This window comes from Lagenorhynchus albirostris, chromosome 15, assembly GCF_949774975.1.
Source record: "Lagenorhynchus albirostris chromosome 15, mLagAlb1.1, whole genome shotgun sequence".
In the NCBI taxonomy this organism is placed as follows: Eukaryota; Metazoa; Chordata; class Mammalia; order Artiodactyla; family Delphinidae; genus Lagenorhynchus; species Lagenorhynchus albirostris.
The window spans coordinates 77,745,531-77,767,310 of NC_083109.1; the positions used below are offsets into that span (position 1 = coordinate 77,745,531).

Here is a 21,780-nt window from a genome sequence, read left to right on the forward strand (position 1 = left end):
AGACATTTGTGGCTAATTTTTGCCATCCACTACACCTTTCCCTGATAAAGCCTTTTGGTTTAACCAATGTAGTTTCCCCAGGTTTTGAAATTCATTTTGTTGTAGTAAGTAAATTAAGATTATCTGTGCCAATTTGGGCCCCATTACAGCAGAATATTGGCAATACTTATATTGCATATAAATGCATGTACATATTCATCCATCTTGAAAGGGAAACTTTCCCCAGACTGGGAATTAGACCTCTTTCTCCTTCCCTTCTTTTCCTCCTTCCTTCCATCCATCTCTCCTCCCTTCCTTCTTTGCTTTATGTTGTTTTATTATTATTTTATATTTATATTTTTATATGGATAAACCATTTGTTCCTACTGCATGAGCTACAAGTTCTTTTGCTGATTGCCATGTTGCTGTGTTGATCCAAACAGAACCTGGAAGATATACTAACCAGTCATATCTCTGTTCGTAAGTCTAGCCTAACACATAATTTTATAATTTCCATTGCGTTCAAAGGCATTTCACCGAAAGCAACAGTTATGTCAGTCAAGAAAGAATCAGAAGATCCTAATTACTATGAATATAGTATGCAAGGTAATATCATTTTATAATAATTTTCTTCTTTAGAAGTTATCTGTGATGGAAAATTTTAATTAGCACCCATCTGAAAAACAGGAAAAGAGTCGTAAAGATCCATGTACATTTACCCAGGATCTAATGCACGGCCATTAGGGGAAACAATTTTACAGTCATAAAATAGATTGTATTGAGACTTAGCCCGAATCCACATGATTCTAGGCATCCGTGAATGTAAAGACATTTCAGGCTGCATTTTACTAGAGTTTGTCTGTTAAATATTATTTTGTGTGATCTAAAATATTCCCGCCTTAATTCTCTTCTGTCCAGTGTGTCCCCTAGGTTGCTGAGAAAATAGGAAGTGTTAAAAGAGATGATGAGTTAAGAAATTCAAGTGCCTTTTCTTTTTTTTTTTTAAATTAATTAATTTATTTATTTTTGGCTGCGTTGGGTCTTTGTTGCTGTGCGCGGGCTTTCTCTAGTTGCAGCGAGTGGGGGCTACTCTTCATTGCCGTGCGTGGGCTTCTCATTTCAGTGGCTTCTCTTGTTGTGAAGCACGAGCTCTAGGCACACACACTTCAGTAGTGGTAGCACGCAGGCTCAGTAGTTGTTGCTCACGGGCTCTAGAGCACAGGCTCAGTAGTTGTGGCACATGGGCTTAGTTGCTCCGCGGCATGTGGGATCTTCCCGGACCAGGGCTCAAACCCATGTTCCCTGCATTGGAGGTGGATTCATAACCACTGAGCCACCAGGGAAGTCCATCAAGTGCCTTTTCTTAATAGTTGTTTCATTGACAGCATACAAGTTCAACGGGGAGAAGACAATTGTTACCAAATACACAAACTTTCCAAACATGGCGCAGGTGGGTGCTGTGTGCAGTTAGGTGGCTTGGTTCTCTACCCAAAGACCAAAATCCCGCTGGACCCCAGCGTGATGTCAGTTTGACGATATGGTACCATCATGTCGCTGTGACTGCCGTACGGTGTTCAGATTCTTTCTCCATCTTCCAGCTCCACTGGGAATGGAGACAGAGTGCAGGACGATTTGCAGTCACATCCTCAAACATTATCGGATCGGAAATGTTTCCTACAAAATCTTAACTTTGAAAAATTTTCTGCAGCATTACGTAGCTCTGAAACTTTTGCTAAAAAAATTGTTTCAAAATATCTAAAGGCAGAGACCAGTGGAAGTTCTGTGGTAATTGCTCTGTCCTGGGCCAACCCCACCCCACCCTCGTCCGCCCCCTCCTGGCCTGTCCCTTGTGACTAGTCTCCTTCCCTCTGAGCAGAGGATCTCTTTTCAATCCATCCCACACACCCCACCCCAATCACTTGTTCTCTGAAAACTGGGATCTGTCCACCTCTGTCCCCCACTCACACTGTCTGTGACTCCTTACCACCCGTAAAGTCCCAGTTTCCTTCCACGTTCCTACTGCTCTTTCTGGTCTCCCCTCCTATTTCATCTGCCTCCATCACCCTCCCTGGGCTCTTCAGACACACAGCTCGGTCTGTGATTCCTTGAACGTGCCCTGAATCCGCCTTCCACGGGGCTTTTATATAAGCTGATCCCTCCCTGTGACTCCCTTCCCACCCTGCAGACCGCTGAGGAGTTCCCCTGCTTCTTTCTGGGCACAGTCAGAATCTCAACTCCTGCAGGGAGCTTCCAGCGTTTAGTGTGACCTGCTGTGTTCTATCTATGCTTTTGCCAGGACTCCCTCAGCTAGTGGCAGGAAACACAGCATCTTACTCCTGCCCTGGAGCCCCAAGCCTGGGCTTTCTACATACTGAGCACTCGAATGTGCTTGCTGAGTTGAATGTGACCCTTATGAAGAATCAGTGTAACATTTGTTTCTAAATTACTGTTGTTTTGAACAAACTACTTTTAATTAAATTACGTCTTGGCTCCCAAGAATATATTTTTGAACTTAAATGACCTTGGTGTTGATCAAATCGTGTACAGTCAGGGATAGGATACTTACAGATTCTGCTCCAAAAGGCATCAGTGGAATGAACAAGTTAGATGTACCTGCAATTGATCTATTTTAATTTTTCAGAAAGAAGTACATTATTTGAAGAAAAACATTTACGTTAAATGTGTGAATTTATAATCTTTCTCCTGCTTGGCTTGGAAATGACAGAACTCTTCAAGAGATCTTTGTAGAACAGCTTCCTTCTTGATGCCAAAAAGTTCCAAACTGCCTAACATCGTGGACTCTATTCCATAGCACTGAATGTTTTTGTAACCATTTAGGTTAAATACTCACATGCTGAAGTATTGATGTCTATATCCTTTAAGTAAGGGAGATATTTTTAAATCCAAAAAGACAATCAGTGTGACTTGCTCAGAACGGCGATTGGCCCTCGGGGAGCCCCAGTGAACATGGCCCCACCAGTGCTCGGAAGCTACCCCCACCAGGACCTCACGATCCATCTGCAACACAGATCTCTCGGAAGACCTCCGACACACATTTACACGTGCACACATAACATCTTGGCCCACGGAAGTCCCATAGGTCTTCTACATGTGCAGGGACCCCATCTCCAGGGTCCCCAGAAATGAAGAATGCACAGTACAAGCTGTGCTGAGACATAGTGCACCCAGGCTTCCTTGATGCTGATGGATGTCAGAGCATCAGTACCATTCTGTTTTCTTCCTGGCTGACACTGCATGATATGGGAGAGAAGCCTTCCAGGCCCAAGGGAACATGGATACAAAAGCCCAAGATCAAGGAATTAACAGTCTTTCTCGAACCACACCACTCCGACACTGACTCTTCTGCTTCCCTTTTTCATATTTAAATACCCCGTACATCGATTACATGGAGCCCAGCTGGATAATGCAAAATAATCTTTTCTGAAGGTTAGCAATGAGCACACTTAATCCCATCTGCAACCTAATTGCCCCTTGCTGTGTAACATAATCTGTTCACAGGTTTTTGGATATCTTTGTGGGGGGCAATCAGCCTATCGCAAACAAATCGAGTAACCTAGATGAAATGGACAAACTACTGAAACTGACTAAGGATAAAACACAAAATTTGAATAGTCATATAACAAGAATTTGAATAAGTAATTCAAAAACTTCTTACAAACAAAAGCATAGGACCAGGTGCCTTCACTGGTGAATTCTACCAAGTGTTTAAAGTCCTTCGCGGGACTTCCCTGGTGGCGCAGTGCTTAAGATTCTGCCTGGCAAGGCAGGGGACATGGGTTCGATCCCTGGTCTGGGAAAATCCCACACACCGCGGAGTAAATAAGCCTGTGCACCACAACTACTGAAGCCTGCATGCCTAGAGCCTGTGCTCTGCAACAAGAGAAGCCACCCCAATGAGAAGCCCGGGCACCGCAACAAAGAGTAGACCCTGCTCACCACAACTAGAGAAAGCCCTCACACGGCAATGAAGACCCAACGCAGCCAAAAATAAAATAAATTAATTTAAAAAAATAACAAATAAAAAATAATAAAGTCCCTCACAAACTCTTACAAAAGATAGAGGAGGGAACACTTCTAAACTCATTCTATTAGGCCAGTATCATCCTGATACCAAAACCAGACAAAAACAACACAAGAAAACTACAGAAAAATATCGCTTATTCATAGACGTACAAACTTTTTCAATAAAATGCTAGCAAATGAATCCAGGAACATATAAAAAGGATTATACATCATGACTGTTGGGCTGCACCCCACAGACCTGCAAGCCTTGTAGTTGCCCAGCCTCGAGACCAAAGAAAGCCCAGCGACGGAGACATCAGTGGCTTATTGGACAGGGGGATCTTACACATCTGAAGCAAAGTCCTGGAGCAACACCCCACCGTGCGGCAACCAGTAGGCAGCACGTAACCGCAACCTTCACTGCTTGGAGGAGAAGGAGGCTACCATTTATAGAGGGAATCGACATCAGGTTGGCTCATCAGTTACCAGGAACACAGCGCTGGGGCAGGGGGCAAGCATGTACCAGTTACTAACTAAGCCCTATAATTAGGAGGACTGGGTAGTCATGTGAGTGAAGCAGGGACTTGTCGAGCTGGGCATGTACAGAGAACAGAAGAACAGCCATCTTGAATGGCCTGACCATACAATGATCAAGTGGGATTGATCCTAGGAAGGAAAGATTAGTTCAACATATGAAAATCTATCAGTGGAATAACAACATCATGAATAAAGGACAAGACCCACATGATTATGCCCATAGATGTAGGAAAAAGGCATTTGACAAAATCTAATACCCTTTCGTGATTAAAAAAAAGAAAAAAAAAACACTCAAATTAGGAATCCAAGGGAACTTTCTCAACATAATTAAAAGCATCTACAGAAAACCTACATAGCTCATGTCATACTTAATAAGACGGAAGGCTTTCCCCCTAAGACCAGGAACAAGACACTTGCCACTTCTTTTCAACATTGTACTGGAGGTCCTAGGCAGGGCAATTAGGTAAGATAAAAAAGGCATCCAGATTGGAAAGGAAGATGTAAAACTATTTGTTTGCAGATGACATGATCTTGTATATAGAAAATCCCAAGGAATACACACACAAATTAGAGCTAATAAATAAGTTTAGCAAGGTTGCAGGATACAAGGTCAATATACAAAAATCAATTGTGTATCCATATGTTAGCAATGAACAATCAAAAACTGAAATTTTTAAAAAGTCCATTTACCACAACATCAAAAAGAATGCAATACTTAGGAATAAATTTAACCAAATAAGTGTAAGACTTGGACACTGAAAACTACACAACAGGGACTTCCCTGGTGGTCCAGTGGCTAAGACTCCATGCTCCCAATCCAGGGGGCCCGGGTTCGATCCCTGGTCAGGGAACTAGATCCCACATGCTGCAACTAAGAGTTCGCATGCCACAACTAAAGATCCCGCATGCCGCAACGAAGACCCAGCGCAGCCAAATAAATAAATAAATATTTTTTAAAAAGTGGCTGCACTATTTTATAAAACAAACAAAAACAAAAAACTGCAAAACAGTGTTGAAAGAAATTAAGGAACTAAATAAATGTAAAGACATCCTGTGTTCATGGATTGGAAAACTTTCCTATGATTTATATGGAAATGCAAGGGACCCTGAAGAGCCAAAACAATCTTGAAAAAGAACGAAGTGGGAAGATGTGTACTTCCTGATTTCAAAACCTACTACAAAGCTGTCATTATCAGTATTCCGTGGTACTGGCATGAGGATAGACATATGAATCAATGGAATAGAATGGAGAGTACAGAAATAAACCAATATTTTTATATTCAGTTGATTTTCAACAAGGGTTCCCAAGACTAGTCAATGGGGAAAGAATAGTCTTTTCAAAAAATGGTGCTGGAACAACTGGATATCCACCTGCAAAAAGATCAATTTGGACCTCTACCTCACACAATATTAAAAAAGATGAACTCGGGACTTCCCTGGTGGCTCAGTGGTTGGGAATCCACCTGCCAGTGCAGGGGACATGGGTTCGAGCCCTGGTCCAGGAAGATCCCACATGCTGTGGAGCAACTAAGCCCATGTGCCAAAACTACTGAGCCGGTGCTCTAGAGCCCACAAGCGACAACTACTGAAGCCCAGGAGCCACAACTACTGAGGCACGTGCGCCTAGAGCCTGTGCTCTGCAACAAGAGAGGCCACTGCAATGAGAAGCACACACTCTGTAACAAAGAGTAGCCCCCGCTCGCCGCAACTAGAGAAAGCCCTGCGTGCAGCAACGAGGACCCAATGCAGCCAAAAATAATGAATAAATTTTTTTTAAAAAACTCAAAATGGATCAAAGACCTAAGTATAAGAGCTAAAACTACAGTGCTCTTAGGAGAAACACAGACATATATCTTTGTGATCTTGGATTAAACAATGGTCTCTTAGATATAAAATCTAAAGCACGAGCAGCCGAAGAAGAAAAAAGACAAATTGAACTTTGGCAAAATTAAAAACTCTTGTGCTTCAAGGAATATTATCCAAAAAGTGAAAAGACCACAAACAGAATGAGAGAAAACATGTGCAAATTATATATCTGATCAAGACCTAGCATCCAGAATATATAAGAACTCTTTCAACACAATAATAAAAATACAAACTACCCAATTTAAAAATGGGTGGGGCTTCCCTGGTGGCGCAGTGGTTGAGAGTCCGCCTGCCGATGCAGGGGACACGGGTTCGTGCCCCGGTCTGGGAAGATCCCACATGCCGCGCAGTGGCTGGGCCCATGAGCCATGGCCGCTGAGCCTGCGTGTCCGGAGCCTGTGCTCCACAACGGGAGAGGCCACAGCAGTGAGAGGCCCGCGTACCTCAAAAAAAATAAAAAATAAATAATAAAAAAAAGCAGACAGTAGCAAGTGTTGGTGAAGATGTGGAGAAATTAGAATCCTCGTACATTGCTGCTGGGAATGTAAAATGGTACCGCTCCTTTTCAGAATAGTTTGGCAGTTCCTCAAAATGCTAAATGAGGAGCATATGATCCAGCAGTTCCACTCTTAGATACATATCCAATTCTACATTTTCCCAAGAGAAAATGTATGTCCACACAAAAACGTATACATTATTCTTAATAGCCAAAAGGTGGACACAACCCAAGTATTCATAAGCTGATGAATGGAGAAACAAAATGTGATCTATCCATACAACGGAATATTATTCAGCCATTAAAAATAATGAAGTGCCGATACACACTGTAACATGAATGAACCTTGAACTCACAATGCTGAGTGAAAGAAGCCAGACATAAAAAGGTACATATTGTATGATTCCATTTATATGAAATGTCCAGGACAGACAACTCCATAGAGACAGAAAGTCCATTAGTGGTTACAGAGTCTGAAGAGAGCAGGGAGTGAGGAGTGACCCCCAGTGGGCACAGGGATTCTTTTGGGGGTGATGAAAATGTTCTAGAAATAGTGATGATGGTTGTACTACCTTGTGAATATATGGAAAACCACTGAACTGTACACTTTAAAAGGATGAATTTTATGATATGTGAATTATATCTCAGTTTTTAGAAAGCAAATTCAATGTAAGATTAACCTGTATAATCTGTATAAAATAAAATTTGTGATTAATTTTGACTTTTGACTTGAAAGCACTGATTATCAGATCATTTTGAACACATCTGATACCCATTCAGTACATAGGACTTTTGTTGTCAAAACTCTAGACCAGGAATATTTTTGCTATAACTGTGAATAAATTTACCTGAGAGCCCTTGTCCTCTTGGTAAATCGATACTGGTCATCTTAGCACTCATTTCCTTTTTAAAAAATTATTATTGTGGAAATTCCCTGGCAGTCCAGTGGTTGGGACTCAGTGCTCTCACTGGCGAGGCCCCGCATTCGATCCCTGGTCAGGGAATGAAGATCCCGCAACCCATACGGTGCAGCCAAAAAAAAAAAAAAAATTATTATTGTGGTAGAATATACGTAACATAAAATTTGCAATTTTAACCATTTTTAAATGCACAGGTCAGTGACAAGTACATTCACAGTGTTGTGTGACCATTACTACCATCCATCTCCAGAACTTTTTCATCATCACAAACAGAAACTGTCCCCACTAAGCACTAACTCCCCATTCCCTTCCTGTCAGCCCCTGGCAACCCCCATTCTACTTTCTGTCTCTATGAATTTGCCTATTCTTGGCGCCTCATATAACTGGAATCAGACAGTATTTATCCTTTTGTGACTGGATTATTTCACTAGGTGTAATGTCTTCAAGTTTCTTCCATGTTGTAGCAGGTGTCAGAATTTCATTGCCATTCACTATTTGTAATTTTGCCTTTTTTCTTTATGGAATGGCTATGAATCCATATCTCTAACCCAAATTTGATGATGAAATTTGTGCTCCAAAGCAGGTCCTTCAAAAAATTCCTCATTTGAAGTATTTCAAAGGTCTGTTCCTCCACGCCCACTTTCCAGAGCATGTCAGTATTTTAAGTTAATCTACACTGAATTTACTGTGTGTGATATTTAGTTCTGGGTTGGTTTTTTTTTTTTTTTTTTTTTTACTTTTTGGAATGGAAGAGGAGGAAAAGAATGTAATCTTGATCTTACTTAGGCTTGAACCTAACACGAGGCAATTTGTTTTTGTTTTTTTAAATTACTTACCTCAACTTCTGTTTGGTAAAGTCATGTAATGAGATTCAACATGGGTGCGTGACTTGCTTTTATATGTAAGTGATTTGATCTTTGTCACATTCGTGACTGTGTGTTACACAGCCTGACCAGTTTGATGATGCAACGTTGAAGTTACATGGTTTTCTAGAAATGAACCAAAGATGGCCTCTGTATATTGGCCCCCAGGTGGTTTATTTTTTCACAGCAGGATGAGACCTGTCACCTCAAAATCCTGCCAGCCCCCAATTCCAGGTGCCTGTATATGTGATATGCTGAGAAGGACACACCGCCATCTAGGCAGTGTTCTGGCTGAGAATGCAAGACCTGAGTCTTAACCATGAGGAAACATCAGACAGACTCAAAATGGGGAACATTCTAGTGGGGAGGGGAAGAGGGGGAAGGAGGGGGCTCAAATCTTCAGAAATGGAATGCCATAAAAAACGAAGACAGACTATGGAACCATTCAAGGTTAAAGGAGACGTGGCAGCTAAAAACAAGACCTGACCCCCCAAACCGGATCCCCTACTGAAAGGGAAAGGCTATAATGAACATTTGGGCAACTGACAAAGTTGGAATACGAACGGTAGAATAAATAAAATTGTGTCACATGTTAAATTCTGTGAGTTTATACTGTGATCATATAAGAGAATATCCCTATTCTAAGGAAATAGTCACGGAAGTGTTCAGAGATAAAGGTCCATAATGTATGTACCTTTCCCTCAAATGCTTCAGGAAAAAAAAGTGTGTGTATATACATCTATCTCTCTATATAGATTGGGGGTGGGGGGAGGGAGAGACAAAGATTACCAACAGGGTAAATTGTTAACATCATGTTATCTGAGTAAAGGGTAGATGGATCTTCTTTGTACTATTTTATTTTTGCAACTTTTCTGTGTTTAAAACTATTTCCAAATATAAAGGTTTTTTTTAAGAGAAGACATTTATGAGACAATTGAGGAAATTTGAACAATGCCTAGCTATGAGATGATGATAAAGAATAATTGTTCATTTGGAGGGGTCATCGCAATATCATGGTAATGTTAAAGGAAGAGACTTTACTTATGTACCTGCCTGTAGTTATGCAATATTTGCACACTGAATTCTGGGATTTACTTTAAACTACCAGTGCTGGGTGGGGTGGGCACGGATAAAACGGGATGACGTGAGTTGATGACTGTTGGCGCTGAGGGACGGGCACATGGCTTCATGATGCCATCTCTCTGCTTTTCTGTATTTGAAATTTTTCCAAAGCACAGATAAAAACAAAGGAAAAAATGTAAAGAAAGGATCGTTTGTATGAATTTGATATTAGGGAGTCGAAGTATTGCATGTATATTCCTGTGGGGGTCTTGAATTATTTGCATTGTTCTTAAATGATTTCTTTTTTAAAATTTGTATTTCTGCCTTGTTTGCTTTCCTTTCAGAGAGCCATCATTCTTCTGCCAGCACTGAAGTAATAGAAATGGAATTACCAGTGGAAGGTTAGAAAAATAAGGCATTTTCTCTCTCTCTCTCTTTTTTTTTTTTTTAGTTTACAGTATTTTGAAGAAAATATACCCCTTTTTTTTTTTTTGCGGTACGCGGGCCTCTCCCTGTTGTGGCGTCTCCCATTGCGGAGCACGGGCTCCGGATGTGCAGGCTCAGCGGCCATGGCTCACGGGCCCAGCCGCTCCGCGGCATGTGGGATCTTCCCGGACAGGGGCACGAACCCGTGTCCCCTGCATCGGCAGGCGGACTCTCAACCACTGCACCACCAGGGAAGCCAAGAATATACTCTTTTAAACACACATTTGAAAATACAGAAGACAACATGCCTTCTTAAAGAACTGGCCGAGTCCTCATCCTAAGATGTCATATTAAGAACTCTGTCACTCTCTTACTCTTTTGATTTGTAAATGATTCTACTTTAAGTGCCTGGATATAGAGGTTAAGTGGTAAGAAAACTTTGCACTGATGCCCTTTGTTACTTTATTTCATTTTGTCTTCTTGATGGGCTTGCCAAAATCTTTTGAGCAAAGTTGAATAGAATTTTAGGAAATTCTTGAATTAGAGGTAAAACTTGATATATACTTCCCTCCATTTGTATATAAACCCTGAGCATCATATTTAAGGCCTAAACTCTTAAAGTGGTTTATGTAAGATAAAATTAATAAAGGAGATTTCCTCTGCAAACATAGAAGTATGAATGTCTTTGTCAGTTTACAGGCAAATTGATCTTGTTTTTAGGGGTTGTACATCTGTCTCAGTACCAAAATGATTTGTGTTTTTCTTTTACATCAAAAACTTTCTCCAAGGAGCCGAGTTGCAGTCATTTTTGATAGCTTTCCTGATTTAGGGAGTCTGGGGTTTTTTGTTGTAGAGGATGGTTCTTCTAGTCTCTGACCTAGAAGAATTTTGGTAGATTTTGCCAGAGAACATACTATGATCGAGTCCAGTCTTAGAATTGTTCATTCACTCATAAAATTAAATTCAAATTCATTTTGAACTTCATTGCTTTAGAACCAAGAAGACAAGCGGACTCTGTCATTATTTAACTCCTGTTTATTTTTCTAAATTACGTCTTTTCATTGTGGTTAAAAAAAAACACATAACATACAATTTACCATCTTAACCACTGTGAAGTGTGCAGTTTGGTAGTGCTGAGTATATTTACATTGTTGGGAAGAAGATCTCCAGAACTTTTCATCTTGCAAATCTATCCGTATTAAACAACAACTCCGCCATTTTCCCTTCTGGCAACCCCTATTCTACTTTCTGTCTCTATGAATTTGACTACTTTGGTATCTCATATAAGTGGAATCATACGGTATTTGTCTTTTTGTGACTAGCTTATTTCACTGAGCATAATGTTCTCAGGATTCATCCATGTTGTAGCGTGTGTCAGGATTCTTCCATTAATTTTTTGTTTCTTTTCTTTAACTCAATCTCTGACCTTCTCTGGATGTGAAGGAGGACAATTATTTTGAATTGAGTTTAAATCTGTTCCTCCCTTATGTCATTTTACTCTCCTTTGTAAAAGCCTGTTAAGGTATTGTTTGGTCATTTTTTAAATGGATGGATAGTACAATATTTGGAAAGAAGAAGACCTGTGTAGGGGTCAGTTGTAGAACGGGTGCTGAATTAGAATCAGAAAGTTTTCATGGGATGTTGGCCCTCGAAATAGTTCATATCTAAACAGATTTTTTTATTATCACGATATTGTGGGAAGCCCATTTACAATAGAGCTGAATTTGTTTGATTTTTAAAACCTTTTTATTTTATGTCAGTCCTTTTATTTTTATTATTATTTATTTATTTATCTGGGGCAGGATGGGGCCACACTGCACAGCCTGTGGGATCTCAGTTCCCCAACCAGAGATTATACCCTAGGCCACGGCAGTGAGAGCCCAGAATTCTAACCACGAGGCTACCAGGGAACTCCCTAAAACCTTTTTATTTTAAAATAATTATAGATTCACAAGAAGCTGCAAGAATAGTACAGAGCAGTCCAATGTACCTTCACCTGTTTTTCCCTAAAGGTTACATCCTACGTAACGATGGTACAATATCAAAACAGTTTGCATTCTAGTCTTTTGCTAACAATTAATGTAAGATTTGACAAATCTTTCTAAAATGAGCTAGAGTTAGGCGAGGTAAACTAGCCAGGCTTTTGTCTATATGTAGACCTTAATGTATATGTCATAATTCTTATCCACCAGAAAACTCAATTAGGTACTTTAGGTGCCACATATAAGTGAAATCATATGATATTTGCTTTTTTGTGATTGGCGTATTTCACTGAGCATGTATATGTCATGTACATTACATGCGTCCATGTAATAATAGACCACGAATCACCTGGGGGCTGCTGGCAGGATAAGAAAGGAGCAAATGGCTTTTTTTGAATCCTAGTAATTCCCGATGACAACCACAAAACACTAGGACCACACGTATTCCATTAGCTCAAATAGAAGCATATTCTGTGTCCATTACTGCGAGTAACTTCATATTATTTGATAATATCTGAAAGTTTCTAATCTCCTCTTATCCCTTTTAAGATTATCCTTTATTACCCTATTATCCTTTTTAAAATTAAAATTACCTTTATGTTTATACCTCTATGTTTAGTAAATATAAAATGTACTTAAAATGCCAGGATAAGCGACTTTTTGGGTATAGGAGCAGTAAAATGTTGGAACATGAGAATACATAAACAATGAATGTCATTTTAGAAATCTTTTTTTTCAAGATTCTACTCAGCTTGCCCCTTCAGAAATGAGTGAGGACCCTGAAGCTGAGGTGAAAATTGAAGGTTGGTTGCCAAAAACCTCACCACATTCACACGGCTAAGTACGGTTTTCATTTTTTCTGAAAGGGAAAAGATTGAACTGAATGTGTGTGTACCTATGACCAGAGCAGCCCATATTCCCATCAGGTACCCAGTGCTCTAGGCTTGTCAGACAACAGAATTAGGCTGTGCAAATTAGCCCTGGCCAGAGTAGGGTCAAACTGTGCTTGGTCCAATGAGGAAAGAATGAAGCCAGAAGGAGGGGAATGAAGCGGGGAGGAGGAAACTGAAAGGGAGAGGGGAGAGGGGGAGGATGAAGGGGGAGGGGGAAATGAAGGGGGCAGGGAGGGAAGAATGAAGGCAGGGAGAATGAAGGGGGGAGAGGGGAAGAACGATGGTGTGTCTCCTTGTGTCCCTTTGAGGTCTTGCTCTTCAGATGCAGAATCTCAAACACCCAAATGGTTGATCTTTCACAGAACACAGGGATTGAACTTCGAGTCCCTCAGAAAGGACTAGACAGGCTCATTTACATTCGCCATTTAAGGGAGCATCGTGTGTATATTTGACCAGAAATCGTGATAACGTCAACTGTGCTTTTACTATTCAACCCCATCTGAGCCTTTCCCTGACTGTCTGTTACCTCATTTCTCATAGGACATCTGCTTCCTAAGTGTCCTCTTGGACACATTCTATGTCTTCTTTCCTACCCCCCACCTGTAAGCCGAGAATAACAACAAAGGAAACATTTTTTCCTTTTTTTTTTTTTTGGCTGAGTGCCATGCAGGATCTTAGTTCCCTGACTAGGGATCCAACCCATGCCCCCTGCACTGGGAGCTTAAAGTCTTAACCACTGGACGGCCAGGGAAGTCCCAGGAAATATATTTTTAAACACCCTTCTTTTTAAATCAAATTAGACTGAAGTATCAGGGGCTATGAACTAAATAAAAGCCATGGTGCCCTTTCTCCTTTGACATCGACATTAAACTACAGAGACTCAAACATCAATTATTGCCAAGCCAGCTAAGTGTTCTCTGGAGTTTTAAAAATTTAGCCTGGCCTTCTTTTTTTTTGGCCATGCCTCCTGGCATGCACAATCTTAATTCCCCAACCAGGGATTGAACCCAGGCCCTGGCAATGAAAGCGCCAAGTCCTAGTCACTAGACCACCAGGGAATTCCCTAGTCTGGTCTTCTGATCAAAGTGGCAATTTGATAGTTTTAGAGGAGAAGTAGCCTAATGTTCTATAAGTTCTAAATTTCAATTTCTGTTTAAGGAAACACCAATTCATCCAATATTACAAATTCTGCAGCAGGTGTTGAAGATCTTAACATCGTTCAGGTGACGATTCCAGGTATGGAATTCTATCTGACTTTATCATAATTTAGATTATGTTTTTCATTTTGTTATATTTTAACCACTTTGTGACATGTGTTAGTCTCTTGGAGCTATTTTTTTGCTAAGTTCACCCTGTCAACTAAGGAAAGACAATTCAGGAATATAAAATATGCTTCCAATTGCCGCACACTGAATATCTTGCTATATTGTGCATTGTTTATCAGATATATTGCTTCTCACAGCCCTGCCCTGGTGCATTACCTGGAAAATACCCCTTAGGGCAGCCAACTCCAAGCACTGGCTACCATTGGATTGGAACTGGCCACAGAGGTGAAATGTATTTGCTGCCCATCAATTTATCTTCTTTTCTGAACAGGTGTATATAAAACATATCTGGAGAGATACAAAAGAATCTAATAGCATAGATTCCTCCAAAGAAGGAAACTTGAGAGCTAAGATAGGGATAGAAGGGAGACATTTCATGATGTACTGTTTTATATCACCTGAATTTTGAACCACATAATCACTTTTCATTATTCAAAATTAAATAGAATAAAAATTTCAAGTATTAAAAAATTTTCCCCCCTAATCCTAGTACATACATCTTATTCATTTTACTTGCTGTATTGCACTGGCTAGGATCTCTATTATAATGTTGAAGAGTAGGGGTGAAAGTGGACATCCTTATCTTGCATGATATTGAAAATGTTCTCTAAAGTAGTATGTCTTATATTTACATAGTCATAATTTGGAAAATTCTCTGTCATCTATAATGCCTTAAATTTACAAATTTACAAAATGCTTAATTATTGCTAAAACTAAACTGAATGATAAGCCAGGTAAAGTGCTTTCACATGTGCTAACAGGTGTTTCCTCCAACAGATTTTCAGGGGAGCAAATACATGAATAAACCTGGTTTGCTTGTTTTTTTAATTTTTTTAGATAATGAGAAGGAAAGATTATCAAGCATTGAAAAAATAAAACAACTAAGAGAACAAGTCAATGACCTCTTTAGCCGAAAATTTGGTACGTTTTTATATTGTTACATAACCAAATTTTATACATTTGAAATATTTCCTTTGAATTGATTACTTTATCTAAGAAATTGATCTTTCTGTGAAGGAGATGTGATCAAAATTAGTGTGTATTTTTACTGAAGAAGAACTTTTACATGGAAACACTAATTTCATAATAATAATAGCTATCTTTTGGCCAATAGGCACATGAAAAGATGCTCAACATTGCTAATTATTAGAGAAATGCAAATCAAAACCACAGTGAGGTACCACCTCACACCAGTCAGAATAGCCATCATTAAAAAGTCTACAAATAATAAATGCTGGAGAGGGTGTGGAGAAAAGGGAACCTTCCTACAGTGTTGGTGGGAATATAAGTTGGTGCAGCCACTATGGAGGACAGTATGGGGGTTCCTTAGAAAACTAAAAATAGAACTACCATATGATCGTGCAATCCCACTCCTGGGCAAATATCCAGACAAAACTATAATTCAAAAAGATACATGCACCCCTATGTATCCTATCATAGCAGCGCTATTCACAATAGCCAAGACATGGAAACAACCTAGATGTCCATCGACAGATGAATGGATAAAGAAGATGTGGCATATATATATATATATATATATATATATATATATATATAATGGAATACTACTCAGCCATAAAAAAGAATGAAATAATGCCATTTGCAGCAATATGGATGCTAGAGATTATCATACTAAGTGAAGTAAGTCAGAAAGAGAAAGACAAATACTATATGATATCACTTATGTGGAATCTAAAATATGACACAAATGAACCTATCTACGAAACAGAAACAAAATTACGGACATAGAGAACAGACTGCTGGTTGCCAAGGGGGAGGGGGTTGGGGGAGTGATGGAGTGGGAGTTTGGAGTTAGCAGATGTAAGCTTTTATATATAGAATGGATAAACAACGTCCTACTGTATAGCATAGAGAATTATATTCAATATCCTATGATAAACCATAATGGAAAAGAATATTAAAAAAAGAATGTAGGGCTTCCCTGGTGGTGCAGTGGTTGAGAGTCCGCCTGCCGATGCAGGGGACACGGGTTCGTGCCCCAGTCCGGGAAGATCCCATATGCCGTGGAGCAGCTAGGCCAGTGAACCATGGCCACTGAGCCTGCGCGTCCGGAGCCTGTGCTCTGCAACAGGAGAGGCCACAACAGTGAGAGGCCCGCGTACCACAAAAAAAATAAAAATAAAAAATAAAATAAATAAAAAAAGAATGTATATATATGCATAACTGAATCACTTTGCTGTACAGCAGAAATTAACACGACATTGTAAATCAACTATACTTCAATTAAAAAAATGTTTAAATAGCTATCTTTATCAAATCATTATGTTGTACACCTAAAACTAATACAATGTTATGTCAATTATATCTCAATTAAAAATAAATTTAAAATATTTTTTAAATAATTATAATAGCTCTCTTTCACTTACTGAATTTTTACCATAGCTGAGTATTGTTTTTAGTGTTTGACTTGTGATTCATCATTTAATCCTCACGAAACCCTTTTCAGGTAGATACTATGAAAATGCCTATTTCATGGGGAGAGAAACAGTCTGCTACACTACCTGTTACCAATTTCAAAATCAATAAAATTATTCATACACCCTAGCATGGCTGGAAAATAAAGTAATGGCTGATCACCAATGTTGTTACTTGATGCGATTAATTTTAAAATCTTGACATTAAAGATAAAGCATGGTTTGGGAAAAGCAAGTGACACACAACTGGTTTTACACTCTTTGTGTCATCACAGGTGAAGCAATTGGAGTGGATTTCCCTGTTAAAGTTCCCTACAGGAAGATCACCTTCAACCCTGGCTGTGTGGTCATCGATGGCATGCCCCCGGGGGTGGTATTCAAAGCCCCTGGCTACCTGGAAATCAGCTCCATGAGAAGGATCTTGGATGCCGCAGAATTTATCAAATTCACAGTCATCAGGTACGTGAGAGTCCCCTGCCTGGTCAGGAGAATGAGCTGCTGATCGTAGCTTGCTCGAGGTGGAGAAGCTGGGGGGCACAGGGATTCTAACCCCAGGACGTGGGCTGTGGGCCCCTGCAGTCAAGTGCTATGTCCTGCTGCCCGTCACACTCAGTTCATCGTATTCTGCTTCTGGGAGCTGTGTGTCCTTGCTCCCTTTTCTTGGTGATCGTGGGCAGCCTGTTTTAGTTTAGCCTCGCACTGACACTCACAAAAGTTTGTCAAATAGAACTAAATGGACAAGAGAGGAAGAGTGACCTCTGTTGCACTCACCAATGTCTCTTTCTCTTCAGACCACTTCCCGGCCTTGAACTCAGCAATGGTGAGTATCCTGGGGGAGAGAAGATGGTCCTAGCCCCTGCTGTGCCACGTGCGCTGTCTCAGTGGACACTCACCACCAGAAAGAGCAAAGCATGCCGCTCTTTATGTGCATTTTGTTTTCCTGCTTCTTTTAAAGCCCTCTAATTCTGTGACTCGAGTTCCAGGCACTTTTTTCTCATATAACAATTCGATGGCGCTTGCTGTGTGTGATAACATACCACATTCTTATTCAAGAGTCCTTTATGGGGGCGGCTCGTATCATAATACTGAACTACTATACTACTCTACCTTATTTGGTAAATAGTACCTGCCTGGCCACCCCTGACCTCCCCACAGTTCAGAACCAACAGGACCTGGCACAGCAGGGCTCCCAGAACCCACTCCAGTTGACTTCTGTTCTGATTGGGCAATGTCCCAGCCACTCTACTTGTTAAATATTTTTAATGTCTCCCCTAAAGTCCTTGCAAGCAAGTCAAAATCCTATTGGATATTAAAGCAGAAGGCGTAACCAACAAGGACCTCCTGTATAGCACAGGGAACTATACTCATCTTGCAATAACCTATAATGGAAAAGAATCTAAAAAAGAATATATATATTTATATATATATGCATATGTATATATAACTGAATCACTTTGCTGTACACCTGAAACTAACACAACATTGTAAATAAGTATATTTCAATAAAATTCTAAAAAAGTAAAGTACCTATAGAAAGAAAAAAAAGCATAACATGTAACAGTGTTCCCAAGAGTCATCTAGGGAACCTCCTCATTTAAATTTGGAAACTAAAGTGTTCTTTTAAAATCCACAATTATTATTCCTAAACTCCTCTGGTTGTTAAATAGCTTTTTACGTTTTTAATAGCTTTATTGTGGCATAAATTTACATACCGTAAAATTCACTTGTGCAAACTGTACACAATTCAGTGATTTTTAGTATATTTACAGAGTTGTGCAACTATCACCACAATCTAATATTAGAACATTTCCATCCCCCCACCTGAAAGATTCCTCCTACCCATTTCTGGTCATTTCCCATTCCCACCCCCAGCCCCAGGCAGCCATTAAATTGACTGCTTGTCTCTGCCTACATTTTCTTAAAGTGAATTTTTATACCTATGTTCTTTCAAAGTAAAGCTCACCTGCATCGTGGCCCATTTCTTTACATTGAAAACAAGTAAGTTCTGTGAGGGTCTGTGGCTATCACCGGTGTCTTTTGGGACTCACAGCAGTTAAATCATACGTCTTCTGTGCTCATTCCCTTCTCTGTTATTTCAAACTTCTCTTGAAAATCAAATGAAAAAATATATGTTAAAATGCAGATACACTTTCAAATCATTCTCATTTAAACCAGATGGGCAAGCATAGCCACTTGCTGAACCTCACCAAAGTTGTCTTTCTTTTGGCTTATCTACCTTTTAATTTTATCTATTTATTTATTTATTCATTCATTTATTTATTTATTTATGGCTGCATCGGGTCTGTGTTACTGCGCACGGGCTTTCTCTAGTTGCAGCGAGCGGGGGCTACTCTTTGTTGCGGTGTGGTGGCTTCTCTTGTTGCGGAGCACGGGCTCTAGGTGCGCAGGCTTCAGTAGTTGTGGCACGCGGGCTCAGTAGTTGTGGCTCACGGGCTCTAGAGCGCAGGCTCAGTAGTTGTGGCGCACGGGCTTAGTTGCTCCATGGCATGTGCGATCTTCCTGGACCAGGACTCGAACCCGTGTTCCCTGCATTGGCAGGCGGATTCTTAACCATTGAGCCACCAGGGAAGCCCCTTGCCTCATCTACCTTTTAAAAAAGGGAATTAGTGGCCAACATTGAAAAACCGGGGACTTTTTCATAGAAGTCCATTTCCAGGTTTTCTTTAGCAATCTGAAGATCTGGGCAGGCCAGGGCCATGCTCCCTCTGGCAGTAGTTCGCTTGCCCCGAGTGTCCCCTGTCCTCACCCCACACCTCTGCAGGGCTGGGGTGCTCTCCAGTTAACCACGCCCCACCCCGCCACCTTATCCCTTGCATTTGTCATCATGCTCTTGCTGGTGTTAGACTAACAGTCGATTTAAGAGAAAACTGAACTGTTTCTTGTCTCCATGTTTCTATCAAAAGTGGGAAAAAGAAAGATAGACCAAGAGGGCCGTGTATTTCAAGAAAAGTGGGAGAGAGCATATTTCTTCGTGGAGGTGCAGAATATCCCTACGTGTTTAATATGCAAACAGAGCATGTCTGTGTCCAAAGAATACAACCTGAGACGCCATTATCAAACCAACCACAGCAAGCACTATGACCAGTACACAGAGAAGATGCGCGACGAGAAGCTCCAGGAGCTGAAGAAAGGGCTCAGAAAGTATCTCTTAGGGTCATCAGACATCGTGTGTCCCGAGCAAAAACGAGTGTTTGCAAATGTGAGTCCAAAGGAAAACCCTGCCGTCCAGCCCATAGAAGACGTGGCTGGGAACTTATGGGAGAAATTACGTGAAAAAATCAGATCATTTGTGGCCTATTCTATTGCCATCGATGAGATCACAGATATAAATAACACCACCCAGTTGGCCATATTCATCCGCGGCGTTGATGAGAATTTTGATGTATCGGAAGAACTTTTGGATACGGTGCCCATGACGGGGACAAAATCTGGAAATGAGATCTTTTTGCGTGTTGAGAAAAGTCTTAAAAAGTTTAATATCGACTGGTCGAAATTAGTCAGTGTGGCCTCAACTGGCACTCCTGCAATGGTAGATGCCAACGACGGGCTGGTCACAAAACTCAAGTCCAAGGTGGCGATGGCTTGCAAGGGCTCAGATCTGAAGTCCGTTTGTTGCATTATTCACCCGGAATCGCTCTGTGCTCAAAAGTTAAAGATGGACCACATCATGAGCGTGGTAGTTAATGCCGTGAACTGGATCTGCTCCCGCGGACTGAACCACAGCGAGTTCACGACTTTGCTCTATGAGCTGGACAGCCAATACGGCAGCCTTCTGTACTACACGGAGATTAAGTGGCTCAGCCGCGGGCTGGTGCTGAAGAGGTTCTTTGACTCGTTGGAAGAAATTGACTCCTTCATGTCTTCCAGAGGCAAGCCCCTGCCTCAGCTGAGCTCTCAAGATTGGATCAAAGACTTGGCCTTCCTGGTGGACATGACTATGCATCTGAACACGTTGAATATCTCTCTCCAAGGGCATTCCCAAATCGTGACACAGATGTATGACTTGATTCGGGCGTTCTTGGCTAAACTGTGCCTCTGGGAGACTCATTTGGCCAGGAATAACCTGGCTCACTTTCCCACCCTGAAGTCGGTTTCCAGAAACGAAAGCGATGGGCTGAACTACATTCCCAAAATCGTGGAGCTAAAGACGGAATTCCAGAAAAGGCTGTCTGATTTCAAAGTCTACGAAAGTGAACTGACCCTGTTCAGCTCCCCTTTCTCCATGAAGATCGAGAGCGTCCAGGAAGCGCTCCAGATGGAGGTAATTGATCTGCAGTGCAACACGGTCCTGAAAACCAAATACGACAAGGTGGGAATACCAGAATTCTATAAATACCTCTGGAGCAGCTATCCCAAGTACAAAACCCACTGTGCCAAGATTCTCTCCATGTTCGGGAGTACCTACATTTGTGAACAGCTCTTTTCCATTATGAAACTGAGTAAAACTGAGTACTGCTCCCAGTTGAAGGACTCCCAGTGGGATTCTGTACTCCACATCGCGACGTGATGAAACACACTCCCGCAGGATCCCGTGGGCTGGAAGCCTAGAATCCTCTAGGCCCGAGGGGTTGCAAGATGAGAAAATGAGTTATTAAATATATCTGGTTTTCTGTTTTTTCCCACTTTGACTCAGAAATGTCATTTGCAGTTATCATACTTGTTTGTATGACATTTTATGTTTCCCCATAGCCCAGTAAAAATCAAGAAAGTTTTATTGTATTTCTAGTAGTTGACTCTTCTTATGCCTGGCCTGTTTCATTCACTCACTAGCTTGACCCTTGTGGGCATTGGGGCTGCATCCCAAAGTTTAAATCAGTCCACAGAGAAATGGAGAGACAGATGCATATATGCACTGGGGGTCTATGTGCACACACATCTATCTCCCCGCCATTGGCATGGAATTCCGTGTGACCTCACGTGTTTCCAAGCTGAAGGAGAATCAGTTAGAGACG

General features: G+C 40.9%; 1 protein-coding gene across 2 annotated transcripts in view; it reads left to right on the plus strand.

The window, feature by feature from the left end:
• LOC132505406 (general transcription factor II-I repeat domain-containing protein 2) overlaps window positions 1-21,547 on the plus strand; it is a 53,854-nt gene extending 32,307 nt beyond the window's left edge. Inside the window, exons 9-16 of one of the 2 annotated variants that reach the window (XM_060123466.1) lie at window positions 508-585; window positions 10,091-10,147; window positions 12,895-12,957; window positions 14,206-14,283; window positions 15,210-15,293; window positions 17,083-17,266; window positions 17,599-17,627; window positions 19,732-21,547. In XM_060123466.1, the coding sequence (XP_059979449.1) occupies window positions 508-585; window positions 10,091-10,147; window positions 12,895-12,957; window positions 14,206-14,283; window positions 15,210-15,293; window positions 17,083-17,266; window positions 17,599-17,627; window positions 19,732-21,335 (2,177 nt within the window). In that variant the 3' untranslated portion in view covers window positions 21,336-21,547. The remainder of the gene's footprint in view (window positions 1-507; window positions 586-10,090; window positions 10,148-12,894; window positions 12,958-14,205; window positions 14,284-15,209; window positions 15,294-17,082; window positions 17,267-17,598; window positions 17,628-19,731) is intronic. The other variant, XM_060123467.1, reaches the window with a different exon arrangement.
• Window positions 21,548-21,780: the final 233 nt, after the last annotated feature.